General features: G+C 53.2%; 1 protein-coding gene across 4 annotated transcripts in view; it reads right to left on the reverse strand.

The window, feature by feature from the left end:
• The window catches only part of TRIM62 (tripartite motif containing 62), a 31,143-nt gene extending 7,326 nt beyond the window's left edge, over positions 1-23,817 (reverse strand). Inside the window, exons 1-5 of one of the 4 annotated variants that reach the window (XM_042996359.1) lie at positions 23,730-23,817; positions 22,767-23,200; positions 10,892-10,987; positions 5,785-6,041; positions 4,845-4,960 (exon numbers count right to left, since the gene is read on the reverse strand). In XM_042996359.1, coding sequence (XP_042852293.1) covers positions 4,845-4,960; positions 5,785-6,041; positions 10,892-10,987; positions 22,767-23,174 — 877 coding nt within the window. In that variant the 5' untranslated portion in view covers positions 23,175-23,200; positions 23,730-23,817. Of the gene's footprint in view, positions 1-4,844; positions 4,961-5,784; positions 6,042-10,891; positions 10,988-18,020; positions 18,298-22,766; positions 23,236-23,729 lie in introns of those variants that run through there. The other 3 variants (XM_042996357.1, XM_042996358.1, XM_042996360.1) reach the window with 3 other exon arrangements.
• Positions 23,818-27,643: the final 3,826 nt, after the last annotated feature.

The raw sequence follows: 27,643 nt of genomic DNA on the forward strand, positions 1-27,643 counted from the left end.
GACCCAATAGGAAGCCCAAACTGGAAGCAGGGCAGGCAGGAAGCTGCTAGAATCCATGGGCTAGTTCCCTGGGGGCGCCTGCCCCTCCCATCTGGACATAAAGGGCCTTGGTGCTGGCGGAGGAGCCATAGTGACTTCACAGGCCCTACAGACAAAGGAAGGGGCCTGGCTAACCAGGTCACTGGTCTCTGAACTCCCCAGGGACCGCTATCCTTGGCAGGATGTTCAGGGCACAGACTACTGCTCCTTCAGCCCCTCTTCCACGCAGTTTTCTCTGGGTCAGTGGTTCTCAACTGGGGCGATTTGCCTCGCAGGGGTCATTGGACAATGTCTGGAGACATTTTTGGTTGTCAAAACTGGGGAGGGGAGCATCTAGTTGGGTAGATACCAGGAATGCTGCTGAACATCCTATCATGCACAGGACAGCCCCCTAAATAAGGAATTATCCAGCTCCAAATGTCAATAGTGCTGATGTTGAGAAACCCTGCTCTGGGGCAACCAGCAAGTTCCCACATCCATTTACTCACTTGTGAGGGAGTTGGGAAGGGGCTAACATCCCTATTTTACAGAGGAGGAAACTGAGGCTCAGAGGAGAAGGGACTTGTTCAGGATGTGTGGCAAGTTCCATTCAAAAATACTTACTGAGTACCTACTTTATTCTAGTAGCAGAACTGAGACTCGGATTCATTCATTTCTTTATTTACTTTTCCACAAACATTTACCGTGCTGGCTGCTCTAGGGATCTACGGTGATGAATTAGACCCAGGCCTGACCCTGAGCTAAAAGTCTAGCGACACAGACAGCTACACACACATTGACAAAAGAGTGAGATCAGAAAAGTGCAGGGCTACCTGAAGAAACCCAGGAAGGCTTCCCAGAGGAGGTGTTTATAAACTAAGACATGAAGGGGAGTAGGAGTTAGTCATCAAAGCCTGAGGTTTGTGTAGAGGGCACAAGGGAGCAGCATGTGTGAAAGTGGAGGAGGGAGAATATGGCTCATTTAAGACCAGAAGATGGTTCGGTGTGGCTGAGTATGATGTGGAGGGGAGAATGAGAGAATGGCAGGGCGCAGGTCTTATAGGGCCTGGATCGTCAGGCCGAGGTGCCTGGATTGCCTCTCTAAGCTGTCACAAGGATGCAGCGGGTGGTAGCCGAGACAGAGCTCCTGAGACCAGCTGCCCGAGGGGCTGCCCTGGGTCAATGGTGGGGGACGCGCTTCTTGCCTCCTTGAGTTATGCAGTTTCACCCATGTGTGGCCCTCATCCTGCTGGGTCTCAGTGTGAAGGTCCCTCCACGTCTAGGAGCACATAGAGGCCAGAAGGACCCCAAGAGGATAACCCAGAGTCCCCCCAGTCTGCTGGAAAATGCGCCCTTCCCCAGACTAGGCACAGATCCAGATTTAAGAGTACCAGGAATGGGGTGCCTGGGTGGTTCAGTTGGTTAAGTGTCTGACTTCGGCTCAGGTCATGATCTCACAGTTTGTGAGTTTGAGCCCTGTGTCTGGCTCTGTGCTGACAGCTTGGGGCCTGGAGCCTGCTTCAGATTCTGTGTCTCCCTTTCTCTCTGCCCCTCCCCTCCTCACACACTCTCTCTCTCACAAATAAATAATTTTTGTGTGTGTGTGGGGGGGGGGTGCGCCTGGGTGGCTCAGTCATTTAAGCATCTGGCTTCGGCTCAGGTCATGATTTCACGGTTTGTGACTTTGAGCCCCACGTTGGGCTCTGTGCTGACAACTCAGAGCCTGGCACCTGCTTCTGATTCTGTCTCTGTCTCTCTCTCTTTGCACCTCCCCTGCTTGCAGTCTGCCCCTCTCTCTCTCAAAAAACAAATAAACATTAAAAAAATTTTTTAAAAATAAATATTTTTTTAAAAAATTAATAAAAAAAAAAGTACCAGGAGCTGTCCCTTCACTCCTGGGAAATCAGTATTGATACATCAAGTGTGGTCCTCAGCCACCTACAGGGAACCAACCCCCCATCCCTGTCCAGCATTCACACGCTCAGTGGTGCCTTCAGCCTCTCTCCATCCCTACCTGGAAGGCCCGATCATGAGCATCCTGGGTTCATTCATGCTCCTCCCCCACTGCCTTTGCCCATGCAGCTCCCCACACTGGGGACAGTCTGGAGGCACCACCAGGCCCCAGCCTTCCCCGAGTGGCAAAGCCATCAGCCTTCAGCACCTGGTTCAGACATCTGTTCCTAACAGCTCTGTGCCTGCTTTCTCATCTGAAAAAATGAGGATAATAATAGTGCCGACCTCTGAGGGAGGATTCCCCTTTATATCCTTGTCTTACCTCTAAAGGACGTGGTGCCTTTGTAGGTTGTATGATTTCGGGTCCCAGGGTCTACTCACTCTACTAGAAACCTGTTCAGACCTTCTTCCCAGCAAACCTCCCATTACCTCCTCTCGCCCATCATCATCTCAGCGGATGACCTTGCTTCCTACCTCGCTAGGAAAGGGGAGGCTATGGGCAGAGAGTTCCCTCAAGCTCCCACCGCTGCCCATTTATTGTCTCTCCTCTGGGCTCCTGAAGATGAGCTGTCAGAAGAGGCAGCAGCAGACCCCACTCCTGGCTGTCCCTGCAGCACCTCTCTCTGCCCTGCATCCTCGGTTTTGCCACTGGGTCTTTCTCATCACCCACAGATAGGCTGTTACTTCTCCCACCTTCAACAGCCTCTGCCGCCTTCTCGCTCCTTCCCTTAAATAAAACTCCTTGAAAGCACTGTCTCCACTCGCTCCCCTCCCATTCTCTCTTTTTTTAATTTTTAGAGAGGAGTGCGTGTGCAAGCAAGCATGAGTGAAGGCGGGGGGGGGGGTGAAGAGAGAGAGAGAGAGAGAGGGAGAATTCCAAGCAGGCTCCACGCTCAGCCTGGAGCCCAATGCAGGGCTCGATCCCACGGCCCTGGGATCATGACCTGAGCTGAAACCAAGTTGGATGCTCAGCCAAATCAAATCAACTGACTGAGCCACCCAGATGCCTCATGTCCCTTTCTCTCGGACAGCTTCCTATCCGGCTTAGGCCCCTGTGGCTCCACCAAAGCTCTTGTCACTGAAGACCTCCATGTTGCCAGAGAACGGTCAGTTCCGGGTTCTCTCACTTGGCTTAGCGGCCTTTGTTGCCACTAGCCACTCTCTACTTGGCTTCCAGGACTCACCCAGGTTCCCCTCCCACTTCCCTGGCTGCTCCTTCCTGGTCCTCTTGGCTGGGTCTCCCTCCTGTCCCTAACCTCTAGGAGTGCCCCAGGGCTCCAAAGTTTAGAGTGACTTCATCTCTCTTCCCTCCACTCTCACTTTCTAGGTGATCTCACCTAGGCTCATCAAATACTGTCCACGCGATGCCGACACTGCCCTGACCCTTGTCCTGTACTGCACGTGTCATCCCAACTGCCTTCTCTACACCTGCACTTGGACATCTCATCGGTACTGCAGACCTCACACGCTTACAGTTCTGTCCTTCCAGGCACCTCAGCCCAAATCGCTGTAGTTTCCTTGTCTTCTTTCTCTCCCACCCCAGTTCTCTCCCATTCGTTAGCAAATCCTGTCGGCTCTCCCTTCAGAATATATCTTAAATCTGATCACTCCTTTCTACCTCCACTGCCATCACCCTGCCCCAAGCCACCATCACCTCGCCTGCAGTATTGTGGTAGCCTCCACCAGTTTCCCAGCCTCCACCCTCCATCCCCTTCAGTCCGGTCCCAACCCAGCAGCAAGAGGGAGCCGCTAGGAAGTTAAGCTTACGTCACTGCCTGTCCCCAAACCCTCCAACGGCTCCCATCTCACTCAGCGTGAAATCTGAAGTTCTCACGCTGGCCTGTAGGCCCTCACGGGCTGGCCACTGCTGCCTCCCTGACCTCCTCACCTCTACTCTCTTCTACTCTAGCCACATGAGTCTCCTCACTGTTCCTTGTACACGTCAGGCTTGCTCTGCCTCAGGGCCTTTGTACTTGCTATCCCCACCGCCAGGAACACTCTTCCCTCAGAAACCTGCATGGATCACTCTCCTTCTTCCTTCAGGCCTTTACTTCTTCTTCTTTTTTTTTTTTTTTTCAGTATTTATTTATTTTTGAGAGAAAGTCGGGGAAGTGAGAGAGAGAAAGAATGAGCAGAGAGAGAGAGGGAGAGAGAGAGAATCCCAAGCAGGCTCCGCACTGTCAGTGCAGAGCTCAATGTGGGACTCAGCTCCACAAACTGTGAGATCACGACCTGAGCTGAAATCAAGAGTCAGACGCCCAACTGAGTGAGCCTCCCAGCTGCCCCCAGGCCTTTACTTCTATGCTTCCTTCTCGGTGAGGTCTTCTAACTGGGTCCTCCACCTAAAATCTCTATCCTACCTCAACATCCCCTCGCTCCCTTCCTTATCTTTTATCCTTATCTAATGAACTATGGAATTTACTTATTTACTTTTATTTTCTCTCTCCTTATGATGTAAGATCCACAAAGGCAGGGACCTTTTGCCTGTGTTGCTCACGGCTACATCTCCAACACTTAGACTAGCACGTGGTGTGAAGCAGGGGGTTTGATATGTGCTGAATGTATAGGATGGATGAATGAACTGTCCAACGCCTCAGTCTCTTCATCTGGAGAATGGATACACTAATGGAACCGACCTCATGGTTGTATGAGGACTCACTGAGCTGAGTGATTACGCAGGTGCCCAGCACGAGCCCTGGAACACAGTAGGTGCTCAGCAAGAAACTCTTCTCATCCCTCTGCCCTGCCCCCAGGCTGTGATTAGAGCAGGCAGCTGGGCTGGGATGTACCCCCCCCCCCCCCCCTTAGCTCCTGCCCAGGATAACCCTTGCCTCTTCGTTGGCCCTGTTGGTAACTGGCAGGAAGGGCCTTACCTGGGTGGATGTCCTGGAACAGGGACTTCCAGATGGTGTACTGCAGGGGGCCTGTGTACTTGGAGGTCGGGAAGTCTTCGTAAGTCAGATTGGTCTCATGGATTTTCCCTTTAAGCCTGGAAGGAAAGCAGGAGAGCAGGCTGCATTGGGGGCCGGATTTCTGTCCCAACACACGGGGGGCCCCACAGCCACCTTCAGGGCAGCTGACAAGGAGCAAGGCCGTGTATTTAAAGTCTGCCAGCCCCAGGTTCAAGTGCCTGCTTGCGCCACTTCCTACCTCTCCTAGCCTCAGTTTCCTTATCTTTAAAATGGGTGCTATGATAGCACCTGCCTCCTAGGCTTGTGGCGAGGATTACATGGCGTCATGTATGTACAATGCTTATCACTGTGCTTGGCTCACGGTCAACACCAAATACGTGATGTTAGCTGTCAGTATTGATCATCAACCGACCGATAATTAAGTGTTATTATTTCTAACGGTGGCGATGGGACAAGAGAGACCTGGAGTTGAATCCTGGCTCTGTCATATACTAGATGAGGGGCCTCGGCCAATTGACGTGGCTTCTCTGTGCCTGTTTCTACACGTGTGAAATGGAGATGACAGCAAGGGAGCTAACAGGATTATAATAATATAAATATTATTTATTATCAATAATATCAATGTTATTATAAAGACTATAATATGTACTTGTACTATAACATAAATAACATTGTACTGTAAGTAATATTCTATGATTCTACTTATTACATATAGAACGATAGAAACACATAAAGCCTTAGACCAGGCTCTGGCACACAGCCAATGCCCCGTAACTGTCTGATGAAGATGTGAGTGAATGAATTCTCTGCTAACCACCCCATCTGCCTCCAGGGCCATCTCCCCACACAGGCTGGGGACGGGATGCCCGTCTGGGGAAGGCAGCCGGTGGCGGGCACGTACCGCTCGGACAGGGAGGCCACCCCAGCCAGGAAGGTGTGCCGGTCGGTTTCGGCCAGCCGCTCCTGCAGGATCTGGGCCCCCTCCTGCACCTTGCGCAGCTGCTGGCTGTAACGCTGGACTTTCTGCTCAATGTCGGTTAGCGTGCGGGCCGTGTCCGCCTCCAGCTCCTCCAGCATGGCCTTCTGCCGCTCGCGCAGTAGCCGGTGCAGCCGCTCGAAGGCCTCACCGATGGTGGTCCGCAAGCTTTTGGTGGAAGACTGTGGGGACAGTCATCAGGGGTTATGCCAGGGGGAGCAGATGGGGTGACCCCCGGGAGAGAAGAGGAAACCGAGAGCCTTGGCACGGCGAGAGGAAAGGGTGGGGAAGGGCACACTCCGTGGTGGGAACGGCACCTGGTAAAGTGCAATGGCATGTCAGGCTGGCATGGCCGGGGATGGCGCACACTTCCACGTGCCCATCAGGACACTCATGAAGTGCTCTGGGTGAGACACTGAGGCTTGCACTAGAGGGGCTGCGGGCTTGAAAGACATTTGGGGGCAGTCTCTTTAGCCCCGGTGACTGACAGGCTGGCTGTAGGGGTACAGGAAAGAAAGGTGTGAGGATGATGCCCAGATTTCTGGCTTGGGGGTGGGAGGGACAGAGAAGCTGGGGGAGAACAGGGGGGCAGGAAAAGACGCTGAGTTCAGTCCAGGATACAGTGAGGTCTTTCTTTAAAAAAAAAAAAAAAATCACTCAGGGGTGCCTGGTTGGCTTAGTCAGTACAGCATAAGACTCTTGATCTCAGGGTTGTGAGTTCAAGCCCCATGTTGGGCATGGAGTCTTAAAAACAAACAAACAATAAAATTAAAATTTAAAAAATCACGCATGGGGTTCAAGCAAAGATGACAAGGAGATCACGGATGGCAGAGAGCTTTATAAACTGCAATGTGCCGGGCAAACCTTGGCGGTCGCTCATCCTTGAGACCCCCTGGCTGAAAAACAAGAGCTGGAGGCAAAAGCCACGATCACAGGAGGCAAGACTGGACTTGCACATTTCTCTGTTCCCGCGGGCATTGGCAGGCCCAGGAGGGGCCTGAGCGGTGCAGGGCGCAGGCTTTGGTACCCACCAGCCTGGGTGAGAATCCCAGCTCTGGGTCTCTAGCTGTGGAAACCTCGGTTGCCTAATGTCTCTGAGCCTGTTTTCTTCTCTGTGAAAGGGGTAACGCAACCACGTCGCAGGGTTCTGGTGAAGACTAAGCGAGGGCATGTTCACAAAATGCACGCCATTGTCTGAAGTGCAGAAAAAGAGCCTGGTTATTAAAGGGGATCCATTCTAACAGGCACACCCTAAAAGTCTTCACTGAGAGATGGCTTCTGAGCTGGGGCCCGAAGGAGGGGCAGGATGTCAACCGGGGGTGTGGGGAGCAGCCGGAGTCAGGACAACGCGGGATACAGAAGTGTGGCCAGGCAGCAGCAGCGTGTGGGACCTGCCTCTGCAATTTTACTTTGTGGGATTCTGGCTGGGAGTTCACAGAGTCAGAGACCCCGCTGTGTTCAGTGCCCAGGGCTCTGTGGGAGGTTCAACAAAGGCTCAATTAGGGCCAGTTCCCTCCTGTCGCGGCAGCAGGAAGAAGTGCTGGCAGTGGGCCAGCCTCCCCGCGCATGCCCACCCAGAGCGCCAGGCAGACAAAGGGGGCGGGGGAGAAGCTGGGGATGAACAGCCAGGCTGCTTGTGGCCTCCCGGAGCCCCTTCCTGCACCCTGAGGCTTCTGTGCGGGTCACGGCGGGGGTGACGGGGCCTGCCCTTCCTGCATCATCTGCTGCTGCCCTCCAAGGACCCCCAAATCCCACGGCCACCCCTTCCGGCTCCTTCTCAACCCCTCTATGACAGTGTTTGGTGCACTGGCCACCCTCTACCGGCGGCAGGTTCTGGTTTGCCTCCCACCTCTATGGCTGCTCTCTCTGGGCCAGCTCCTTCCATTCTCACCTACATGGCCTCCTTCCTGTTTGACCCCATGGCTTTGAGGATGGCTCCCGTGTCCTTAGCCATGGTCTTGAGTGTCTCCTGAGCACCACATTCATCCTTCCACCTGCCTCAACTACACATACTCCTGGGATCCTACAGCCCATCCAACTCTCTCGGTCCGCAAGTCAACTCTGGGTCTTTGGCAACAAATTCACTGCCAGAGTGATCCTTCTGATGTGCAAAGTGGGTCAAAGCCAATGTTGTGTTTAGGAACATTTCTTGGCTCCTTGATAACCAGTAGAACACTCGATTCCTTAGCCTGGCATTCAGAGTCCTCAATCTGACCCCAGCTCACCTCTCTAGTGCCACTGCATTGTAATTACACCTGCCTAGAATGGGCCCCACCCCCAACAAACTCTTTATTCAACAGGCAAACTCCTACTCATCCTGCAAGACCCAGCTTGAAAGCTACCTCCTCGGTGACATCCTCCCTAACTTTTTCAGGCAGTTAAATAGTTAAATGTCTCCAGAGCATTTTGTAAATATTCCTAATACACAGTCTCACATTTTATGTGGCTCCAGCTAGTGGATGAACCCCCCGGGGGTAGGAATGACGTCTTTTTCAGCCTTGCGCTTCCTGTGCCCATCCCAGGGCCTGGCACAGGCTGGCAGTCAGAACCTGCTTGAGAGGTGAAGGGGGAAAGAGTCTTGCAAAAAGTTGCTCTGCAGAGGTGAGTGCAGACTCTGTCTTCTTTTTAGGGTACGGGCTAGTGTCTCCAGGACGAAAGAAGATGGGTAGGAAAAGGGAGACAGGCAGGGAGAGGTCAGCTCAAAAGAACAACATCGGAGTGACAGCCAGCTACCACACGTGATTCAAGGCTGTCCCTGAAAGGTCCTCCCCCCTCCCAGCCTACCTGTCCTATTGACCACAAAGCCATAGATCTTGCTGAGGACACCCCAGCACATGCCTGGAATATGCCAGAACTAGGTTCTGACAAAACTGGACAGTAAGCTGCCAACTAGCCACTTACTAGCTGTGATGCCTTAGGCTTGTTCCTCAACCTCTCTGTGCCTCAGTTTCCTTGCCAATAAAATGGAGATAACATTCCTCCATCAAAAGTTGCGTCCCCCCCAACCCCCCGCACACACTCACTTGTTCTACAACTACTGATTGTGTGTGGGAGGCACTGTGCTAGGTTCTGGGGAGTCCCACTGTCATAGAGATGACATTCCGCGGGGTTCAGTGAAACAATGAATGGGAAACACAATTACCCGCACAGAGAAAGGTTCCACTCAACCGGTGTGCCCCGTTTATTCTAGTTTCTTTCTAGGGCAGAGCCACCCCCACCCCACCCCCAGTCCCTCTGGTGCTGTGGCTGGGAAAGTAGCCCGTACCCCAGCCCACCACATCCCTGGGAATACACTGGGGCTTGGAGGAATTGGGGCTGCTTCAGAAAAATACCCTGCCAAGAATGCGTCACTTGGTCAGGACCGACCAAAGAAAACACTGGGCCTGGGGAGGGAGATCAGACAGGCCCTCAGGCTGGGCCACTGGAGGGGCAAGCTCTGCAGGAAAGCCGAGTCAGGCACCAGGTGAAATATGACCTCCAAAGCATCCATAGGCATTTCTTGTATAAACACCCCAGTCCAGACAGGAAGCAGGGCTGGGGGAACTGGAGGGGGAGCTGGCCCCACAGGACCCCCCAGAGGTAGACAGATGGACAGGAAAGCAGGGGAGGAAAAGGTCAGTGGAGAAAAACAATGGGGAGTGGAGAGAAGAGATTGCTGGGGGGAAAACCAGACCATAATATTCCGCTCTCATTCACAGAGAGGCTTCCATTAGCTTCTCTTCACCTGAGAGGTGCTGAACCACCGGACAGATGGGGAAACTGAGGCTGTGGGAGGCAAATAGGCTAGAGTCCTCTAACTGTTCTCATCTGTTGCCTGCTGAGGGTCCTGCCTGCAGGCAGTCCAGAATGTTCTCTGAAGAAATGTTTGTCATGACCTTCCCAAGACCCCACACGGGTTGGTGGCCAAGCCGAGGCACAGATCTGGATCTCCAATGGCCTCTCCGGGCCCCAGGCTGACCCCTCAGAGGCCCAGAAAATTCCTAAGGCTCTGCTCCAGCTGCTGCCGGCAGCTGCACCCCTGCTAGTGAGTGGGGCCAGGCTGAAATCACTGTAGAGGTTAGCAGCTGGGCCTGGCCGCCAGTTTTTGGTCCCAGAAAGGGCAGAAATCAAAGCAAGCCTTGTCCCGTTGGTGAGACATCTGTGGGGGGAACTCAGAGGGAGCCCACGGGATCTAGAACTTCAGGGCTGCAAAGACCTTGGCAGAGTCTCCATTACAGATGGGAAGACTGGGGGCCCAGAAGAGTATGCAGTTTAGCCAAAGTCACACAGTGAGTTAGTGGCTGGATCAGAATCCAGGGCCTCCTTCTCAGGTCAAGAAGAAGCCTTTCTTTTCAAACCACCGCAGCCAGAGACTAGAGGGTTTGGCCCACTGTCCGAGTTTAAGAGGGGGGATGATACAAAGGCTGGGTCACAAATCATCAGGAGGGCTTCGAGGGCACATACTCAGGGTTGGCTCCTCTGGCAATGGGCCAGCGTGGTTTTGTTTTTTTAATGTTTATTTATTTACTTGAGAGAGAGAGAGAGACAGAGACTGATCACAAGCGGGGGAGGGGTAGAGAGAGACAGAGACACAGAATCCGAAGCCCCATTTGGGGCTCAAGCCCACTCACCATGAGATCACGACCTCAACCCAAGTGGGAGGCTTAACCAACTGAGCCACCCAGGTGCCCCTGGGTGGGCGTGTTTAATAAGGCGAGAGGAAAAAGAGACCAGGTACATTCTCCCAGCCCTGCAGGACTGGGAGTTTTCCTGAGGGTCCCTGGTCCCACCTCACCTTCCACCCAGGGCAGGAAGGGAGAAAGAGCCCTACCCTTAAAGCCAGGCACCAGCCCAAATCATTGCCCTCAGTCCTGGGAATGGGTCCTGTCCCGTTTACATTCAGGTGAGCCCCAGCCTCCGTTCCACACCCCCACCCCAGCCCCTCTCAGAATACGTTTGGCACCTTTACGCCCCGCCCCCTCTTCCTAGACGGCCCCGCCCCCACGCCCCGCCCACCCCGCAGGACCCGCCCCTGCGCCCAGGCCTGGCTCACCTTGGTTTCTGCCAACTGTCGCTTGAGCAGCTGCAGCGCCTCCGTGTGCTCCCGCTCGCTGTCCTGAAGGGCCTGAAGCTGCTCCTTCAGCTCCCTCTGGAACAACACGAGGCGGGGATGGGTGACCCAGAGCCGGGGCCGACCGCCGTCGCGCTCCCCAGACCTGGCCCAACATCCTCCTCCCCGCACAGCTCAGTAACCCCCAAGTCTCCCAATATCCAGGCTGCTTTCATCTTCCCATCTCTCATCTGGAGTTTTGCAACAGCCGCCTCCCTAGCCATCCTAGGAGCTTGTGGTCTTCCTGTCTCCAACCCGCCTCCACATATATTCTGCCCCAGCCTGATTTGCCGGCAGACACTCCCCGCTTAGAATCCTTCCGTGGGTACCAAGGCTGTACCACTGCCCGCTGTTACGGCTAACGCGTCCAGTGTGGGCTAGGCGCTGTCCTCAGTCCTTTGCTTGCATTGGGTCATTTAATCCTCGGAATGACACAGAGGTAGGCACTATTAGCCCCATTTTTTGACGTTAAAATCGGTACAGAGAGGTCAAGAAACTGGCCTGAAAGCATGCAGCTAAGCAGGTAAGGGTAAAGCCATAATTGGAACTCAAGCAGTCTGGTTCTGGAGACCATCATCTCGAGATGAGGTGACACGTCTTCCATAGTAATGACGCCCGTGACAAACAGCGACAAAAAAATCCATAAAACACAACATCTCGAAACTTCAGATAAGGACAGGATCAGCAGTACTGACTTTTCCTTTGCCTCAGGTTCCAGGATAGCTCAGCACGACACTGCTAGTGATCTGGTTTTTTGTTTAAAATGCTGATATCTTGTTCATCATGGGGCTTTTTGCTTTCATGTTGATTTTTTAAAAAATTGCATTGTCTTCTCCATCTCGATCACTGAGTTTGGGGGTGACTGCTTCAATGTCGCGCCTCACGCTAGTCCCACAGCTGTCTCCACCGCCCTTCTCCCCTCACTCCCATCCGGCCAAAGTGGCCTTCTTCCTGCTGCTCCATTGTAGGCTGGTCTCAGCCTCCTGACTTCACCCTTGCTGCCTCCTCTGGCCAGTGCACTCTATTCAGATTTTCTGGTGCCCATCCCTTTGTGTCATTAACGTAACAGCTCAGAGGCCGCCTCCTCAGAGAGGTCTTGCCCGGCCACCTCACGTACAGCATCATCCCCTACACCCACATCCTGTTATGTGGTCTTCCTAGCACTTTCTGCTGCCCAAGATGCTTTTGCTCACTTATTCGACAGTGTGTTACTGCTCGTCTCCTCCACAGAATGTGACTGTCATGAGGGCAGGAGTCTTGTCCAGCTTGTTGTATCCCCGGTGTTTTCTAGAAGAGTTTTCAGCACACAGTAGGGCCTCAATACATATTTGTCAAATGAATGAATGTGGTTTGAGGTGCGCATCCCCAGTACAGGTCCAGCTGTCTGCATTTATTGGGCATTTAGCCCATTGTATCGTAACTAGTCCTCCTGTCTGTCCCTAGTGCATCCATCCCCATATTAGCCCAAGTCCAACGGGGGGGCCCTTACTATTCCCCGCTCTATTACCCCCTGCGTGCATCAACAGCCCGACACTAAGATGGGGCTCAAGGAAGTTTGCTTTGTGGATGAAAGCCTCTGAGCAGGGCCCAGTTTTCCCAGTCACCTTGCACTGCGAGCGATGCCAGGGAGCTGACTTACCTGTTCACCCTCGCCTCCCTCCCACTCACTCAGCTCATTGCCCTCAGAAAACATCTAGTCCGACTAACTTTACAGACTAGGTAGCAACATGGGAAGATGATCATGATGCCTCCCTAAAGGAAGAATGCAGAAAACAAAATTACCTTTGCTTCCTATCCCTTATTCACGTGACAAATATTTGATCAACTACTATATCCAGGCACTGTTGAGGCACGGGGGATACAGCAGAGAACAAGACAGACAGTCCATGCCCACAGGGCTCCTCCAGTGTAGTGGGGGAGAGAGATAATTAGCAAGGGAAATAACAAAACCACCAGGTAATTAAGGATTATGGTCTGTGCTCTAGAGAAAATAAAGCAGTGTGGGACGGCGGGGCGGTGGGGGGCAGGGGGGAGTTGGGGTAGGGTGGTCAGGGAAGGCTTTTCTCCTCTGAGCTGCCACCTGAGATGACACACAGCCACAGGGTGAGGAAGAGCCAGCCTCGGAAACAGGAGTTGGACAGGAAGCCAGGAGCGGCCTGGGCTGTGATGGCAGAAAGCTCACATAGAACATAATGGCTGGCACTCGGGTAAAGACAGAAGTCGCAAGCTGAAACCAGAGGGGTAGGAGGAGGAAGGAGGCTGGGTCCCTGATGACTGTGGGGTGCACTGCTCAGGGATGAGCTAGGAAGCTGCCCCCCCCCCCCAAAAAAAGCCCTGATTTACAGTGTTGGCCAATTTCTGTGGTGTAAATACTCCCACCAAAGCCGATTTCAAGGGATCAATGTGAGGTCACCAGGCACAGTCAACTCACAGGCACTAGAGCAAGCTGGCTCCAGCACACCGCTGCCCCGGGGGCCTTTCCTCCAGGCACATTTTATGGGAGAGAGAAGCACAAGAGAGAAGCAGCGTACCATCTAATTGCAGCTGCTTAGTCAGGTGTCTGTTACGAATGGCCAAGAGTCATTCCTAACAGGTCCATGCGCATCTGAGTCATTGGAGCAGACAAATCTCATTCACCTAAGTGCGAAGAATGATCACTCCTTGGGCCCTTCCTGACAGCCCCGGGTCTGGCCGGCTTGGGATGTGGCTAACACGCAGATAATCGGAGGGATGAGCCGGGTATGCCGATCCCCTGCCTTGGTGTCCTCATGGGTTCACTTAAGACTCGGGTCCACATGAGACTCAGCTCCCCAAGGGGCTTCTCAGAGTCTCAGAAAACTGCTCTGGAGGCGGAGTTGCTCACATTGCTGAGGGCACCCCAGGAACTTGGACAAATCACTCCCTGCTTCCAGGGCTGAGGAACAAGGGGAACAGGCCTGCCCCTTCCTCCTGGACCCCAGGACAACGGAACGCTCCTTTGCCCATTCCAAACCCGTGCGGAGGCCTCCTTGGGCCCACACGGTGCTGTGTCAGCAACAGGCAGAGGGATGAGGGACAAGTCCCAACCCATGATGCCTCAGGAGGGTGCACATGAGTTGGGGGAAGACAGAGACACACACGTTACCATGGCAGAGAATGCTGGAATAGACCGAACTTGCTGCTCTTCCCATGGGCCCATCTCAGTGAAGGCCACCCCCACCCCCACTGCCATCCAAGCGAGAAATCAAGGAGTCATCCTTGCCACTGTCCACCAACCGATGCGATCAGTCATCAGGTTTGGCTTGCAATCTGTTCTCTCCTCTCTACACCCACTGCGTCTGGTTTGGTTTTCACCCCTGCTTTTCTGGACTGTGACCCTAGGCTCTTCTCCGCCCCTGCATTCTCCAAGTGCCCCTGGAGTGACTGCTATACGGGACAGATCTGTCCATGCTTCTCCCTCCTACCCCACTGCAGGATTTCCATGTTGTCTGGGAAGACGGGCACAAAGCCCGAGCATGGCACTCAAGGCCTTCACCACTGGCTCCAACTTCTTCTCCAGCCTTATCTCTCAGTCTTGTCCTGCACTGTCCAATACAGCAGCCACTTGCCACGTGTAGCTATTAAAATGAAAATTATTTGAAATTACATAAACCTGAAACTCAGTTCCTCAGTTGCACGGAGGTATTGGGTTGCCCATTTTCAAGTGCTCAATAGCCACACGTCACCAGTGGCTACTGTCTCAGCACAGATGCGGAGCACCAGGAACCATCTGGCCAAACCCTCCGGATTTCTTTAACAGGAAACTGAGGTCCGAGGAAAAGGACTGACTGACCCACGGCCACACAGCTTGACAGAGGAGAACCAACCAGAAAACTGACTGCCAGCAGAAGTGAGACAGAAAACAGGAAGCTGTTGATAAACTCTTGAGTGGTAGGACTATAGCTCTGGAGAAGGGCAGAGGCGAGGTTTGGGCTCATGGGGCACAGGTCACCTAATTCTCACAACAAACCTCATGAGGTTCGTGCCTTTATCATCTCTGTCTCACGGAGGGGGAAATAGAGGCTCACAGAGGTCAGACAGCCTGCCTAAGGTCACATGGCCCCATTTCCAAATCTGTAAAGTTCAGCTTAATACCAGTGCCGGCTCCGTGGTCGGGAGGATTAGGTCACTTAATTCATAACCTGACAGGACGCACAGGATGTACTCAGTCACTCTTCATTGTTGTCACTCTCATCATAATCATCCCAATTACATGTGAAATAGGGAGTCAGAACTGGCAGAGCGGCCAGGAGAGGGTTTATTTCTGATGGAAAGCCCAGGGAAGATGGACGGAGGGGCAGGGTTCCTTCAGATCTCCTGGGTGGGGCCTGAGCATCCCAGGTGGAGAGACTAGTTGGGTAGGGGCACACCTGGTGGTGTGCAGGAAGTCGGGGGGGGGCAGTTGGGGATGATGGGAGCTAGGTATGGACAGGTGGGTGGAGTCACGAGCTGGAAAGGCCAGCGGGGCTCGCTGGGGCCCGAGTAGGAGGTGGAGGAACCCTTGAAGGTCAGCTTGGCGGAGGTGGACTCTGAAGGCCCCATCAGAGCAGGGGGGAGTCAGGAGGGACAAACGTCAGAGGGCAGAGCCACATCTCTGTACCCCTTCCACTGGACAGGGAGCAGAGTCAGGGCTGGTGGACAATTATGCAAATGTCAGCTGAGAGGCTCTGGGCTCCCATAGGTTTGGAGAGGCCAGGACTGGGGCAGCAACTGTGGGGAGGACAGAGAGCCAGGGCTCATATGCTCCCAAGGCCAGACCTCCCCTCCCGTGGGGTCACCCCAGCCTAGAAAACAAAGCTGCTGCCGGCAGCCGTCTCCTGTCGGCTTCAGGGACCTTTCTCACCCCTGTCACCCAGCCGAGCTGCCCAGTGGAGACAGCATGAGCTCTGGCATCAGAAAAACCTGAAGTTTGAATCCCGGCTGTGTGACCTTAGGCAGATCACCTCTTCCGCTCTCAGGGCCCACTTCTCAGAGCCTAATATGTAAAATGGGGATCGGAGCCACTGGGCCAGGGTGGTGTCAGCACAAGCAGGTGCCCAGGCCCCTCCCCTCCTCTGAGCTCCGGTATTGCTGCCTCTCCTGCTGTGACCCAAGGACGCCAGAAATCTTAACATGGCAAACTGAACTTGCCTCTCCTTTTTCCTCTCCCCCATCCCTCCCCTATGCCTAGAACCCCTGATGCTCTTGTCCTCCTGACAGCTCTGAACTCTTGTATGTCCTCTCTCTTTGAGCCCCAGTCCTCCCGGTCCAACCAACCAACCCAACCGACCGCAGTCTCTCTCAAGACCTCCTGGCCTGCTCCTCCTGCCCCCAGGCTCTCCTAGTCCTCCAACTGCACACTGCCCATAATGCAGACCTGACCAGGCCCCAGAGGCCAGCTCAAACCTGTTCCTGGCTCCCTAGCATCTTGAGAACAAATCCAAGCTCCTTGGAGTGGGGGATGGTGGCCCGCTCCTTTCTGAGCCGGGCAAACCTCACTTTCCCATTCTGGCCTCGCTCCATACACCCTTCCCTCCAACCACAGCTAACCACCTGCTCGCCTCCGTGCCTGTCCCTGGCCTGAGACCCTGAGTCCGAGTTCCAGTTGCAGCCACACTTATTGGTTATGTGGCAGTAGACCCAGTTTCTGAGCCTTGGTTTCCTCACTTGTTAACACAGGGCACTAAGACCCACCTCACAGGGTTGCTCTGATTAAGTGACCGTGCCAGCCAAAGCACTGAACCTGCCCCTGGCACTCTGCACCCAGGCGATGGTGGCCGTGGGTGTGTTTATTCCTTCTGTCTGTAATGTCTTCTCTGATCTCAGGACTCCGCTCAACTGTCAGCTTCACAGAGGCCTGGACAACTCTCCGTGACAGCCAGAGGAGCCTGGGATGTGACCTTGAAGCTTATAGGCCTGTCTCCCAGAACCACAGAGGGGACAGCTCTCTCCTGGGCCCGGCATGGGGCCTGGCCCTCAGTTGCCCCCAGCAGGAGGAATGACGGGAGGAATTATTGAATGAATCCCTGAATTCAAGATGGAACCCCTCTTCAAACCCTCCACACCCATCCCAAGTGTCCAAGTGGAGCTCAAAGTCCAGAGGGTAAATGATGCCATGTAAATACTGGACTGAGTCTGGGGAGCAGTCAGTGTCCCCTTCTGTAAGGCAGGGAGGGGATGGAGCTGGGTGGTTTCTGAGGCCCTTCCCCACTCGGGTGCTCCCTGAGGCAGTTAGGATGTTGGTGAGGAGGGTGAGCTCTGAGCCAGACAGACCGGAGCCTGAGTCCCGGCTCGTGGCTCCCACTTACGTCCGTCTCGCGTCATCCCACACCCACTCCATCTTGGGCAAGTCACTGCCCCTCTCAGCTTCCATGTCTTCATCTGTGAAACGGTGCTTGGCCCCAGCCCCACACAAGGAGTAGGGAAAGGAAAAAGGATTTGCTGTCCATAATAGCACCTAGCACACAACAAGTGCCTGACGAACTTTGGCTAGTGTTTTTTTAGAGTTGTTCTTATTTCCATTGTTGTCACTCCCTACCAGATCCTTTGCTTTCTGTAAAATAAATGTCCTGCCCTTCCCCCTCCCCCCCCCCCCCCCCCCCCCCGCCAATTCAAGTTTCTACACTGTGGCCTGTGCCTAGCCAAGGTGTCCTGGATGAACACGGCATTCCTGGAGGCCCACAGACACCTGTGAGGAGGGAAGCAGAGATGCCAACAGCAAGCCTTGGGTTCGACTCACTGCCAGCCTCGCCCCCGTGGAGGCTGCTGTCTGTACATAAATCCTGTCCTCTCCTGGGAAAAGTAATGGCAGAGGCTGCTTCCCCAGGACACAAACACCCTGTCTGCGGCACAAAATAAAGTGACTTCGCATCTGTTACCTGCTTGGGTAGACAGCAACTCTCTCTCCCTCTTTGCACGTCAAGTGGACGGTCTGGGTCTTACTCTCCCACATTGGGAAAGGATGAGAGAAGGCAGTACCTTCCGTTCAGCTAGAAGAAGCTGGAGTCAGGATTTGAACCCTGTCCCCTGACCCTGCTCTTTGTCCCCCTGTGGCTGCATCTCTAGGTCACCACGCCCAGCTTATCAGGGCTCCCATCCAAGGCTGATCCAGCACCGTCTCCTTTGGCATGACAGAGGCCTTGGGAAAGGCTCCAGTGGTCACATGAGGCCTGGAGGGGGTGGCTGGGACTGAATGCGATCCCTTCTCTGGAGGCATGGGAGCTGAGGTCTCAGGCCAGAGAGCCGGATGCACGTCTGACCAAGATGACATCCAGCCACCTGCCCTCGGTGCATCAGCTGGCACAGTGTCCTTAGCCTGACCCTGTGTTGACTACTTGAAATACAAAGACAGGCAGTGTCGGGGAGGGGCGGGGGGGACAACTACCTGGCCCTCAGAGGCAGCTTGGAGGCCATGAGTGGCCCAGTCAGACTGGCTTCTAATCTTGCCTCTGCCATTTCCCAGCTGGGTGACTGAACGAGGCCCTGAATTCCTCTGAACCTGTTTCTTTATCTGTAAAAGCAGCAAATTACAGCACCCACTTGACGGGGTGTTTTGAAGATTAAATGAGGTAATATAACAAAAGCGCTTAGCATAGTCCCAGGCAGTGGGCTAGGGCCCAATGAGTATTGGCTGAGAAGCCCCAAACCCTTCTGAGATGGGGATCCCTCCTTCCCTTTTGCTCTGTGGTCCAGTGCTTAGCAGTGAAAAGAAAAAAAGGGGGGAACGCATGTACACATGTATACACACACTCACATGCTATTCACACAATAAAAATTCTGAAGAATTACAAAGCAAACCTAATCATGCTTTTCCATAGGGTGAGACTATGGGGGGACTTTAACTTTTACATTATATAACTCTCTTTATTGTGTTAATTTTACAATCAGATACAATAAAGATATCTAAAAATGGTTGTGTACTACTCTGTGCCAGGCACAGTATCAGGCACTTTTGATCCCTCACCCTTAGAACACCCTTCCCAGGAAGGCCATATTATCCCCATGTTATAGATGAGCAGGTGGAGGCTTAGAGAAGTGAAGTGACCTGACCAAGGACACATAGCTCATCAATGATGATGCCAGGATCTGATCCCAGTATTGGAATCAAGTTCAAAGCAATTCTGCTTGGCAGGTCAGGGAAAGCTTCACAGAGGACGTGATCTCTGGGCTGAGCCTCAAAAGCCGATTAGGGCTTCTCTAGGTCAGGGTTCTCAACCAGGGATGATTTTGACCCCAGGGGACATTTGATAAAGTCTGGAGACATTTTTGGTTGTCACAGCATGGTAGGGGGTGGGAGGATGGGGGGAGGGAGTGCTACTGGCATCCAGTGGTTAGAGGCCGGGATACTCCTACACATCCTGCAGTGCACAAGATTGCCTTGCACACAAAGACTTATCTGGCCCCAAATGTCAATAGTGTAGAGTATGACCTAACATGCTAGAGCTGTCATTTATTGAGTGCTTACTATGTGCTGAATGCAGTACTAAGTTCTTGCAAATGTCATCTTATTTAATCCATCCTCACTGCTGTCAATGAGGGATGGTAAATAACTTTTCTGAGTTTCCACTGCCCGAAAATGGTGGCACCAGGATTGAAGCTGCCCAAGTACAAAGCCACAGTTCTTAACCTTTCTGCTCTGCTACCTCCAGGATTTATAATAAATGTAAAAGCTCCAGGCCAACCGCTAGGTGGGATGTGAGGAGAGTCCAGCTGAGCCCAGGCACAGCCTCCTCTGGCCTCTGGCCTTGGGCAAAGTCCCCTCCCTCCTCCTCGTCCAGCCGTTTCTCCATCTGTCAAGTGAGGGCTGCACCAAAAGATCTCCAAGGCCCTGGCAGCTCTGAGTCAGTTAGTTTCCAGGAGAGGGGCCCAAGCCCTGGTTCTAGGAACCGTGGGACAGAACCACCAGCAGCTGGGAGAGGAGAGGGTGTGCTGGGTAGGCTCAGCTTCATTCCCAGCGCACAAATAACTAATGAGCCCCACTTCCCCACAAGGAGAGAGAGGCAGGTGGGGTGGGGAGTGGCCCGAACCTCCCCCAGGAGCTTACCTCTCCAGTGGGCAGGGATGTTTCTCTGCCACCTTCTTGCCAAGCCCAAAGGAAGCACCAAAGCAAGGCCTCCTTCTCTCGCAAGGAAGGCAGGTCTGGACATTTGCCCAGCTGGGTACATGAGTTCTCTCAGGTAGAAGGAGAAGGGATGGGAATGCATGCTGACCCAGCCCCTGCCCTGTGCCAAGCATTGCAAACAGCAGGCCCACCTCAGGTCAGCCTCCTAAAATCCTGGTAGGAAAGAATCACTGTGACCCCATTGTACCGGCCAGAGCATCAAGGCTTACATGAAGGGACTTGTCGAGTCACACACTGGCAGTGCTGAAGGAAGGTTTGGAACCCAAGACTATCTGACCGCAGGACAGTACATACTAGAAGGTAGGTGAGTGGCCCTCCTGTTCTTTTCACCCAGGAGTAAAAGTGTTTCACTAACATTTGGAGAAAAGATATATTTAATTTCTCCTGCATTCCCCAGGACATGGAATGGACTGCAAAAAACCAAAACACAATAGTTCTGACTTCTTGGTTTGCAAACAGAGGAACCCAGGCTCAGAAGGCAGAGGGCTCTCCAGCAAGAAAGTCAGACAGAGAGAGGAGAGGCTGAGTGATGGAGGAGGGATCTGGCCTGGGGCAGGCTGAGCTTTCTAGTCTGGCTCTCATTGTCTGATAGTGTGGCTTTGGGGAAGTTACATTAACCTCTCCGGACCTCAGTCTCCATATCTATTATAAGGATGAGGTTGGACAGATAGTTTCAAACAGACTCCCTTCAAACCCCACAACCTGCACCAAGCTATGTCAAAGGTTCTCTCCTCCGTTTATGGGACCTCACAGATGGAGAGGTGGGGCTACAAGGGCCTGGCACAAAAGACTCTGGAGGTGGAGGGCCCATGCCAGCCTGTGCAAGCTCCCAGAGCCCCCAACTCTTGCTCTCCATCCTCACAGAGCCAGACTGGGAGGGAGTCAGTAATGGTTTGGGGATGAAAGGAACAGGGCGGGGAGGGTGGTAAACATGGGACCATTTCTCCTAGGCCAAGGGTCATCCATGGGTATCTACTAAGTGCAGGTTGACTTACAGAGACTTATGTATAAGCATAGGGGGAGGGGGCTTCCTACAACATAGGGGAAAGTAGTTACTTAATTCCTGCTTAAGCATCTCAAGGGTCAGGGAGCTCAGTCTCCGCCAAGTTAGCCCACTGCATATTCAAAAAATGTTTGAGTGAAAAATCTTCTGCTTCTAAGGGCTCCACAGTCTGGGCCAGCTCAGGCCAGAATTAGTCATTTATTATTCAAACTTTACTGATTCGTACTGATGTGCCAGGCTTTGGGGCCATAGATATGATGAATAAGAGACTTCCCCTGCTCTTTGGGAACTATGTGCTAGACTGGTCAAGGCCAAAAAAACGGGACTGCAGGATTGAAACAGTTTAGGTTGAGAAGATTCTAGGCTTCCAGGCTGAAATAAGCTTGGGTGCCATTTTATTAAACACAGTAAAATGGGTATGTTTGCTACAAGATTTCTCCAAAACCTTTAATATGCAAAATGTACATGAAGAATCCTCCAAGGGAGGTAGATAATATACTATATTTTCCCAATATACCTGATCTTGGAACACTACTTTTTAAAACATCATACTTATTAACAGAAGATATTTACGGAAATGTAGCTCTAATGCAATTTTTTCCCCTCTTTTGGCTGGGGGAGCTTGGGAAGGCTTACACAGAAAGGACATTTGAGCAGGGCTTTGAGAGTTGAATAGGAGTTGGTCTGTTTCGATGGGAAGGTTTGAGGGAGATCAGTTATAGTCTTAGGCTGACTGACCTCAGGTTACCCCTGCATATACTGTTTCATTTAGTCTTCAAAGGTCTTGATGAGGCCAAGGAGGTCATCAAAAGCTCTTGGAGACTCCTAGAGGTCCATCCCCCTCCCTTTTCTTGAATCACCTCACCTTAGGGTCTTATTCTCCAAATCTTGAGTCTTAAGTCCTGTTCCCACTGTCAACCTGGCCCCTGGTTTAAACCCAAAATAGTTCTTACAGTATCTGGACTTGATCCCATCTTTAACCCCTCAGACACCTTGGCCTAGCCAAACTCATCCTCTTGGTACCCAAACTCATCCTCTCAGAAGTTTGGGGATGACCATAACTTAGACTCTCTCTCAGATTTAACTCTGACTTGCCCAGCACAATTTAGTCCTGGTACTGTCCCCTAAGGTCTTGGTGCACACCTGATTGAGTCTTGCCCCATTGTGCCCCAAGTCGGTCCCTCAGCTACTCCAAATAGTCCTGACCCATTCCCGGATGGCAGTCCCGCCCCCTGTCTAGCCCATTCTCATCTGTTTGTCCCGAAGCATTCATTTGTGGTCCCTGCTTCCAGGTCCAGGCCGCATGGGCCCTGACAGTGGCCCTGCTCTTGCCCAGCTCTGATCCTTCCCCGTCCCCAACCTTGCCCTGAGCCCGTACCTGGGCCAGCTCTGATCTCATTTGTCCCAGCCGTAACACCCTGTGGGTGACCTCTCCCCAACCACGGACCCACCCCCACTTAGAGTCTGTCTCAGACCCCTCCGGGTGCAGAGGGCCCTAGGCCCCGCCTCCAACAGTCCGCCCTCTCACCGCGGCCCCGCCCCGTTCCCGTCCCGTCCTAATTCTGATAGGGCCCTGACCCTGCCGGCGGCCCCGCCCCGTGACAATTCCGACTTGGCCCCGCCCGCGGCCCAGCCCTAACCCCGCCCCCGGCCCGGCCCTGGCCCCGCCCCCGCCCCCGGCCAGCCGGGCTGCTCACCTGCAACTCCTCGAAGGCATCATCGATGCCGGTGACCTGGTGCTGCTCGTGCAGCGCGGGCTCGTCGCAGAAGAAGCAGAGCAGCGCGCGGTCCGTGAGGCAGAAGAGCTTGACCTTGTCGTGCGCCTGGCAGGGTCGCGCGGCGCGGCGCGCGTTGAGGATGGCGTCCAGCGGGAAGGCGCTGTAGCGCTCCACGATGTTGGCCAGCTTGAGGCTGGGCGCGAGCGCGGGCTCGGCGAACGTGCGCCGGCACTCGGGGCAGTCGCGGGCGCCCTGCGCCTCCTGCCTCACCCAGTGCTCGGTGATGCAGCGGCGGCAGAAGTAGTGCTCGCAGCCCAGGCTCACCGGGTCCTGGTAGATGCTCAGACAGATGGAGCAGAGCAGCTCGTCCTTGAGGCTGCACGCCATGGCGTTGGGGGCGGCGGAGAGGGGCCCTCAGATGCAGGGGGGCTGCTGAGAGAGCGCGGCGCTGTCGGGGGCAGCACCGAGAGATGGGTGCGGGGAGCAGGTGGCGAGAGGCAGGAGTAACAGCCACAAGAGAAGGAAGGGGGCCTGTCCGGGAGGGAGGGGGGCACGCGAAGAAGAGGTGCAGGGTAGACACTAGCCGGCATGCGAGTCCAGAAAGGTGGTCTCGAGGTAGTGGGTGACTCGGAGCGATGGGTGCTGGAGGGTGGGGGTCGTAGGTGTATGAGGGAAGGGGCTCTGGCAAGGAGGTTCTAGAGGAAAGGACAGTCTGAAAGGGTGGGCGCTGGGAGAAGAGGATCCAGGAGGGGGCGGAGGCCTTAGGGGGCTGAAATCCCGGGATGGGTGCAGTGGGGGGAGGGGGAGAAGCTGGGATGGGGAATTCTGGGGAAGGGGGAAGCCAGCTGCGCCGCGGCTGTGCGTGGCAGAGGAGAGGAGGGGTGCGAGCACGCTCAGCTGCCCGATCCCGGCCCCAAGACCCTGCCCGGCGTTGCCCCTTACCCTGCCGGCTCAGCGGCCACTGCTCCGGTCCGAGCGCAGCCTCTCAACCCGGAACCAGCCGTGCGCGAGCTGCCGGCGGCAGTGACTCCCTCCCCGCCCCCGCGGGCCGGGCCCGGGCGACTCCGCCCCTGCGGCGGGCGGGGGAGAGGAGAGGCGGGGCCAGGCCTCCAGCCTGCGGACCCCCTCCCCGCCCCCACTGTTCCCCTACTCCCCCGGGGACCGAAACCCAGCTGTTCCTTCAGGATCCGCTCACGGAACAAGAGGCACGTCTCATTAGGGTCCCTGCGGCGGGTAAGGACAGCTAATTTAAGAGGATAACGAGTAAACAAGGAGCATCTTTCTGGATCATCGACTTGAAGATTTGGGAAAAATAATTACGTTTTATTAAAACAAACAAGGATATGTCGTGTAATCTCTATAGAACACAACTTTTGCATAAAACGTAAAGATACACTCGAGAGAAATGCCCTGCTTGCTTAGAGCAAGTTCAACATTTCCTCTTCACTTTCTTAAGGAGTGCTTGGAGGAGCTGGCTACTGTCTGACCCAATGAGTTGCCTCCATTCAGCAAACATTTCCGGAGTGCTATATTTGTGTGTGTGTGTGTGTGTGTGTGTGCGCGCGCGCGCGCGCGCCGCGGGTGGGAGAGAGGGTGGAGCTGGAGAGGAGAGAGTAATAGGAGACCTTATCTTGTATGCCAGATGGAGAGGGGATAAGGGATTTCTAGACAGAGGAGACAGCCTATGCAAAAGCACAGAGGCGTGAAAAGAGAGGCACTTTGAGGCAAGTCCAAGTAGTTCTGCAGTGTTGGGGTTGGGGAGGGGAAGGCAACGAGTGGAGGGTGTTGAGGGTCACGGTAAAGGGTTTCCTGAGGGCATTGAGCTTTCAAGTAGGGGCATGACTTGGTCTGATGTAGGTGTCAAGGAGTCAAGGAGATGCCCGCAGCAAGGTGAAGAAGGCAGGGACTCTTTCTGATCTGTCTGCACATGCGCAGTGCTTGGTACACGGTAAAGGTGTGTAGCTGAATGACAGCAGCAAGATTGTCGACTGCAGGAAGAGAGACTGGCCCCAGTTAGGTCACTGTTGTCATAGTGCCTGCAGGAGACCTGAACTGGGGCCATGACATTGGGGAAGGAGAGAAGACTATAGGGTATTGAGAGTATAGACACTATGGAATTTAGTAATGGAGCATGGCTCCCCACTTTCTGCCTTCTCCAGAAAAGTCTTCACTGGAATTAAACTTCGTTGAGGTACAATTTAAGAAACAGTTTGAATTTACTTCTCTGCTGTTTACATTACGTTCCCTCCCTCACACAACCACCTACCCGGTCCGGTGTCTCCATCATTGCCAGAAGCAAGTTGGTACCTTAATGCGAAGACTTTTTCTTGCAGTCGGAGTCTGATTTTGCTCAGGTGGGTCTCTTCCCCAAGTGACCAAGGGAAGGATGACCCCAGCCCAGTCTGGCAGTTAAGTCCCTTTTGGTCCAACTCCATTGTGGTGGTTGCATTCCTCTTGCCAGTGATACTTTGGGCTCGGACATGTAGATCTGGCCTGAAAAACCAGAGGGCAAGCCTATGGTGGGGAGGTGACTTCTGCTGAGGGTCTCTTCCCTTTCAAAAGCACTCTGCCGCCTTTGCTGATTGTGGATGTGTTTGGTGGTGATGCTCGGAGTTGCCACAGTTTACTTCCTCCCACTCTGAGGATGCAGCCAACGCATGACTGAGGTGGGGGGAGTCCAAGGGAAGAAGGGCTGGTGCTCTGAAGTAGAGCCTAGACCTTTGGATATATGAGGTGGCCCACCTTATTGCTTAAGCAAGTTTAATAATTGTGTGCTGTCACTTGGCAAACAAAAGAATCCCAAATAATATACTGATATGCACCCCCCAATATTTTTTTGTAAGGAGGGCGAGGTATAGATTATTGAAGCATTTGAAGCGAAATGAAAAAAAGCCTTGATGACAGGTGGATGGGCTTCAGTTATTCCACATGTAATCTATCCCCTTCTTCTATAGCAATATAGTAGCTGGCCACATAGCTGGTCTGCTGGAGACCGCACTTCCTAGTTGCTATGAGCGTGGCTTTGTGACTAAGTCCTTTCTAATAGAACGTAAATAGAAACAGTGCTTAAGGCACTGGGGCTTTTGCTCTGCCATGCTCCATTTCCTCTTCCCTCGAGGTGGAACACAGATGTGCCAGGGACCCAGCTTCCATAATGCTTCAAAGGGGTTGACAAAGCAAAAATAAGGAAGGAGGCTGGGTTCTGAATGACGACACGGAGTGGAACCACTCACCAACGTGGACTAGAGAAAGACAAATAAACGTCCACTTTGGAGAAGCCATTGTATTTCGGGTCTATTTCTTGCAGCAGCTTGGCCTAGCCCATGCTATCCCCTAGCTGTTTTCAGAAGCTCTGATACTATGTTAGCTACTGCCTGAATCTTTTCAAGTAGCTAAGTTCCTCTTGCTCTGTAGCTGCCACCCCTTCCTAAGTGTGGGGAATATGGTCTTCTCTGGCTATAAGTCAGTTTCTTGGCCTTTCCCAGTGCTTTCCTGCTTTGTCTTTTTACCCTTCCAGTGGTTCTTCTGCTGACCTTACACCATCTCCACTAAGATGCAGAACACCACACTCAGACTGCTGGTTATGGTTCAGTTTGGCAAGCCATTGCTCTTTCTGGACAGTTGTTTCCCCAACTTGATGCGGTCGAGGGGTCTGAACTAAGACTAGGAGGTCCTGACCGCAGGGCATATGCCGACTGTTTCCATCCATACTCTGAAAAATAATTTCAGGAAAAAAAGTTGTTTTGAAAACTATCCAAGAGCTCTTGTTGAGTGGAAAACACACACACACACACACACACACACACACACACACACACTCAGACACAGACACACAGTCACACGCATGCACACAGGCATTATCTGCCTAGGAGAAATCTGTAAAACTCTGCAGGAGTTCCAGCGGTGTTTATCTATGGGACAGGATAATGGAGGGGACTTGAACTTTTACATAGTATGCGTAGCTCTATTTACTATTTAATATTGTGATGAGAAAAAATAAGTACACAGTCAGATGTCAATGTCATTATTCATGATTTCCTTATTTGCAAATGTACCTGCTTGTAAATTTATCTGTAACCCCAAATCGATACTTGAGGAACTTCTGCAGTCATTTAAGGATCTACGCACGTGCAGAGTACTGACCCTTGCGAGTTGTCTGACACTCGTGTTCTCAGCTGAGGTCCAACAAGGTGACCAGGGGATATTCTGCCTTCTTGTTTCAGCCCTCCTACCGTAAACAAGTGTCTTTGTCATGGTGTATTCAGTGCCGTGTTTTCATCATTTTTGTGCGCTTTGTTGGTGATGTTGCTGTTTAAACTGGCCCCTGAGGGTCGCACTGAAATGCTGGCCAGTTCCTAAACCCAGGAGGGCCGTGTTGAGCCTTAGGGAGAAAACACGTGCATGTGGTAGATGAGCTTCCTTCCGGCCTCAGTTACGGTGCTGTTGGCCACGAGTTCAACATTAATGAATCCACAGTGCATATTAGATATGGTGTCTTTAAACAGAAACATACATAAAACAAGGTTATGCATTGATTGGCTGATGAAAATGTGGCCGGAGGCTCGCAGGAACCTAACACTGTATTTCCTCAAGGGGCAATGATTCAGTCAGTATTCCCTATTTCAATCTTTATGGCAACTTTAGAGAACCCAGCTACCATGAATAATGAGTGGGCTGTATTTAAAATTGTTGTGTTTAGGGGCGCCTGGGTGGCTCAGTCGGTTAAGCGTCTGACTTCCACTCAGGTCATGATCTTACGGTTCGTGAGTTCGAGCCCTGCGTCGGGCTCGGTGCTGACAGCTCAGAACCTGGAGCCTGCTTCAGATTCTATGTCTCCCTCTCTCTCCCTCTGCCCC

Source organism: Panthera tigris, chromosome C1 (assembly GCF_018350195.1).
Source record: "Panthera tigris isolate Pti1 chromosome C1, P.tigris_Pti1_mat1.1, whole genome shotgun sequence".
Taxonomy (NCBI): domain Eukaryota; kingdom Metazoa; phylum Chordata; class Mammalia; order Carnivora; family Felidae; genus Panthera; species Panthera tigris.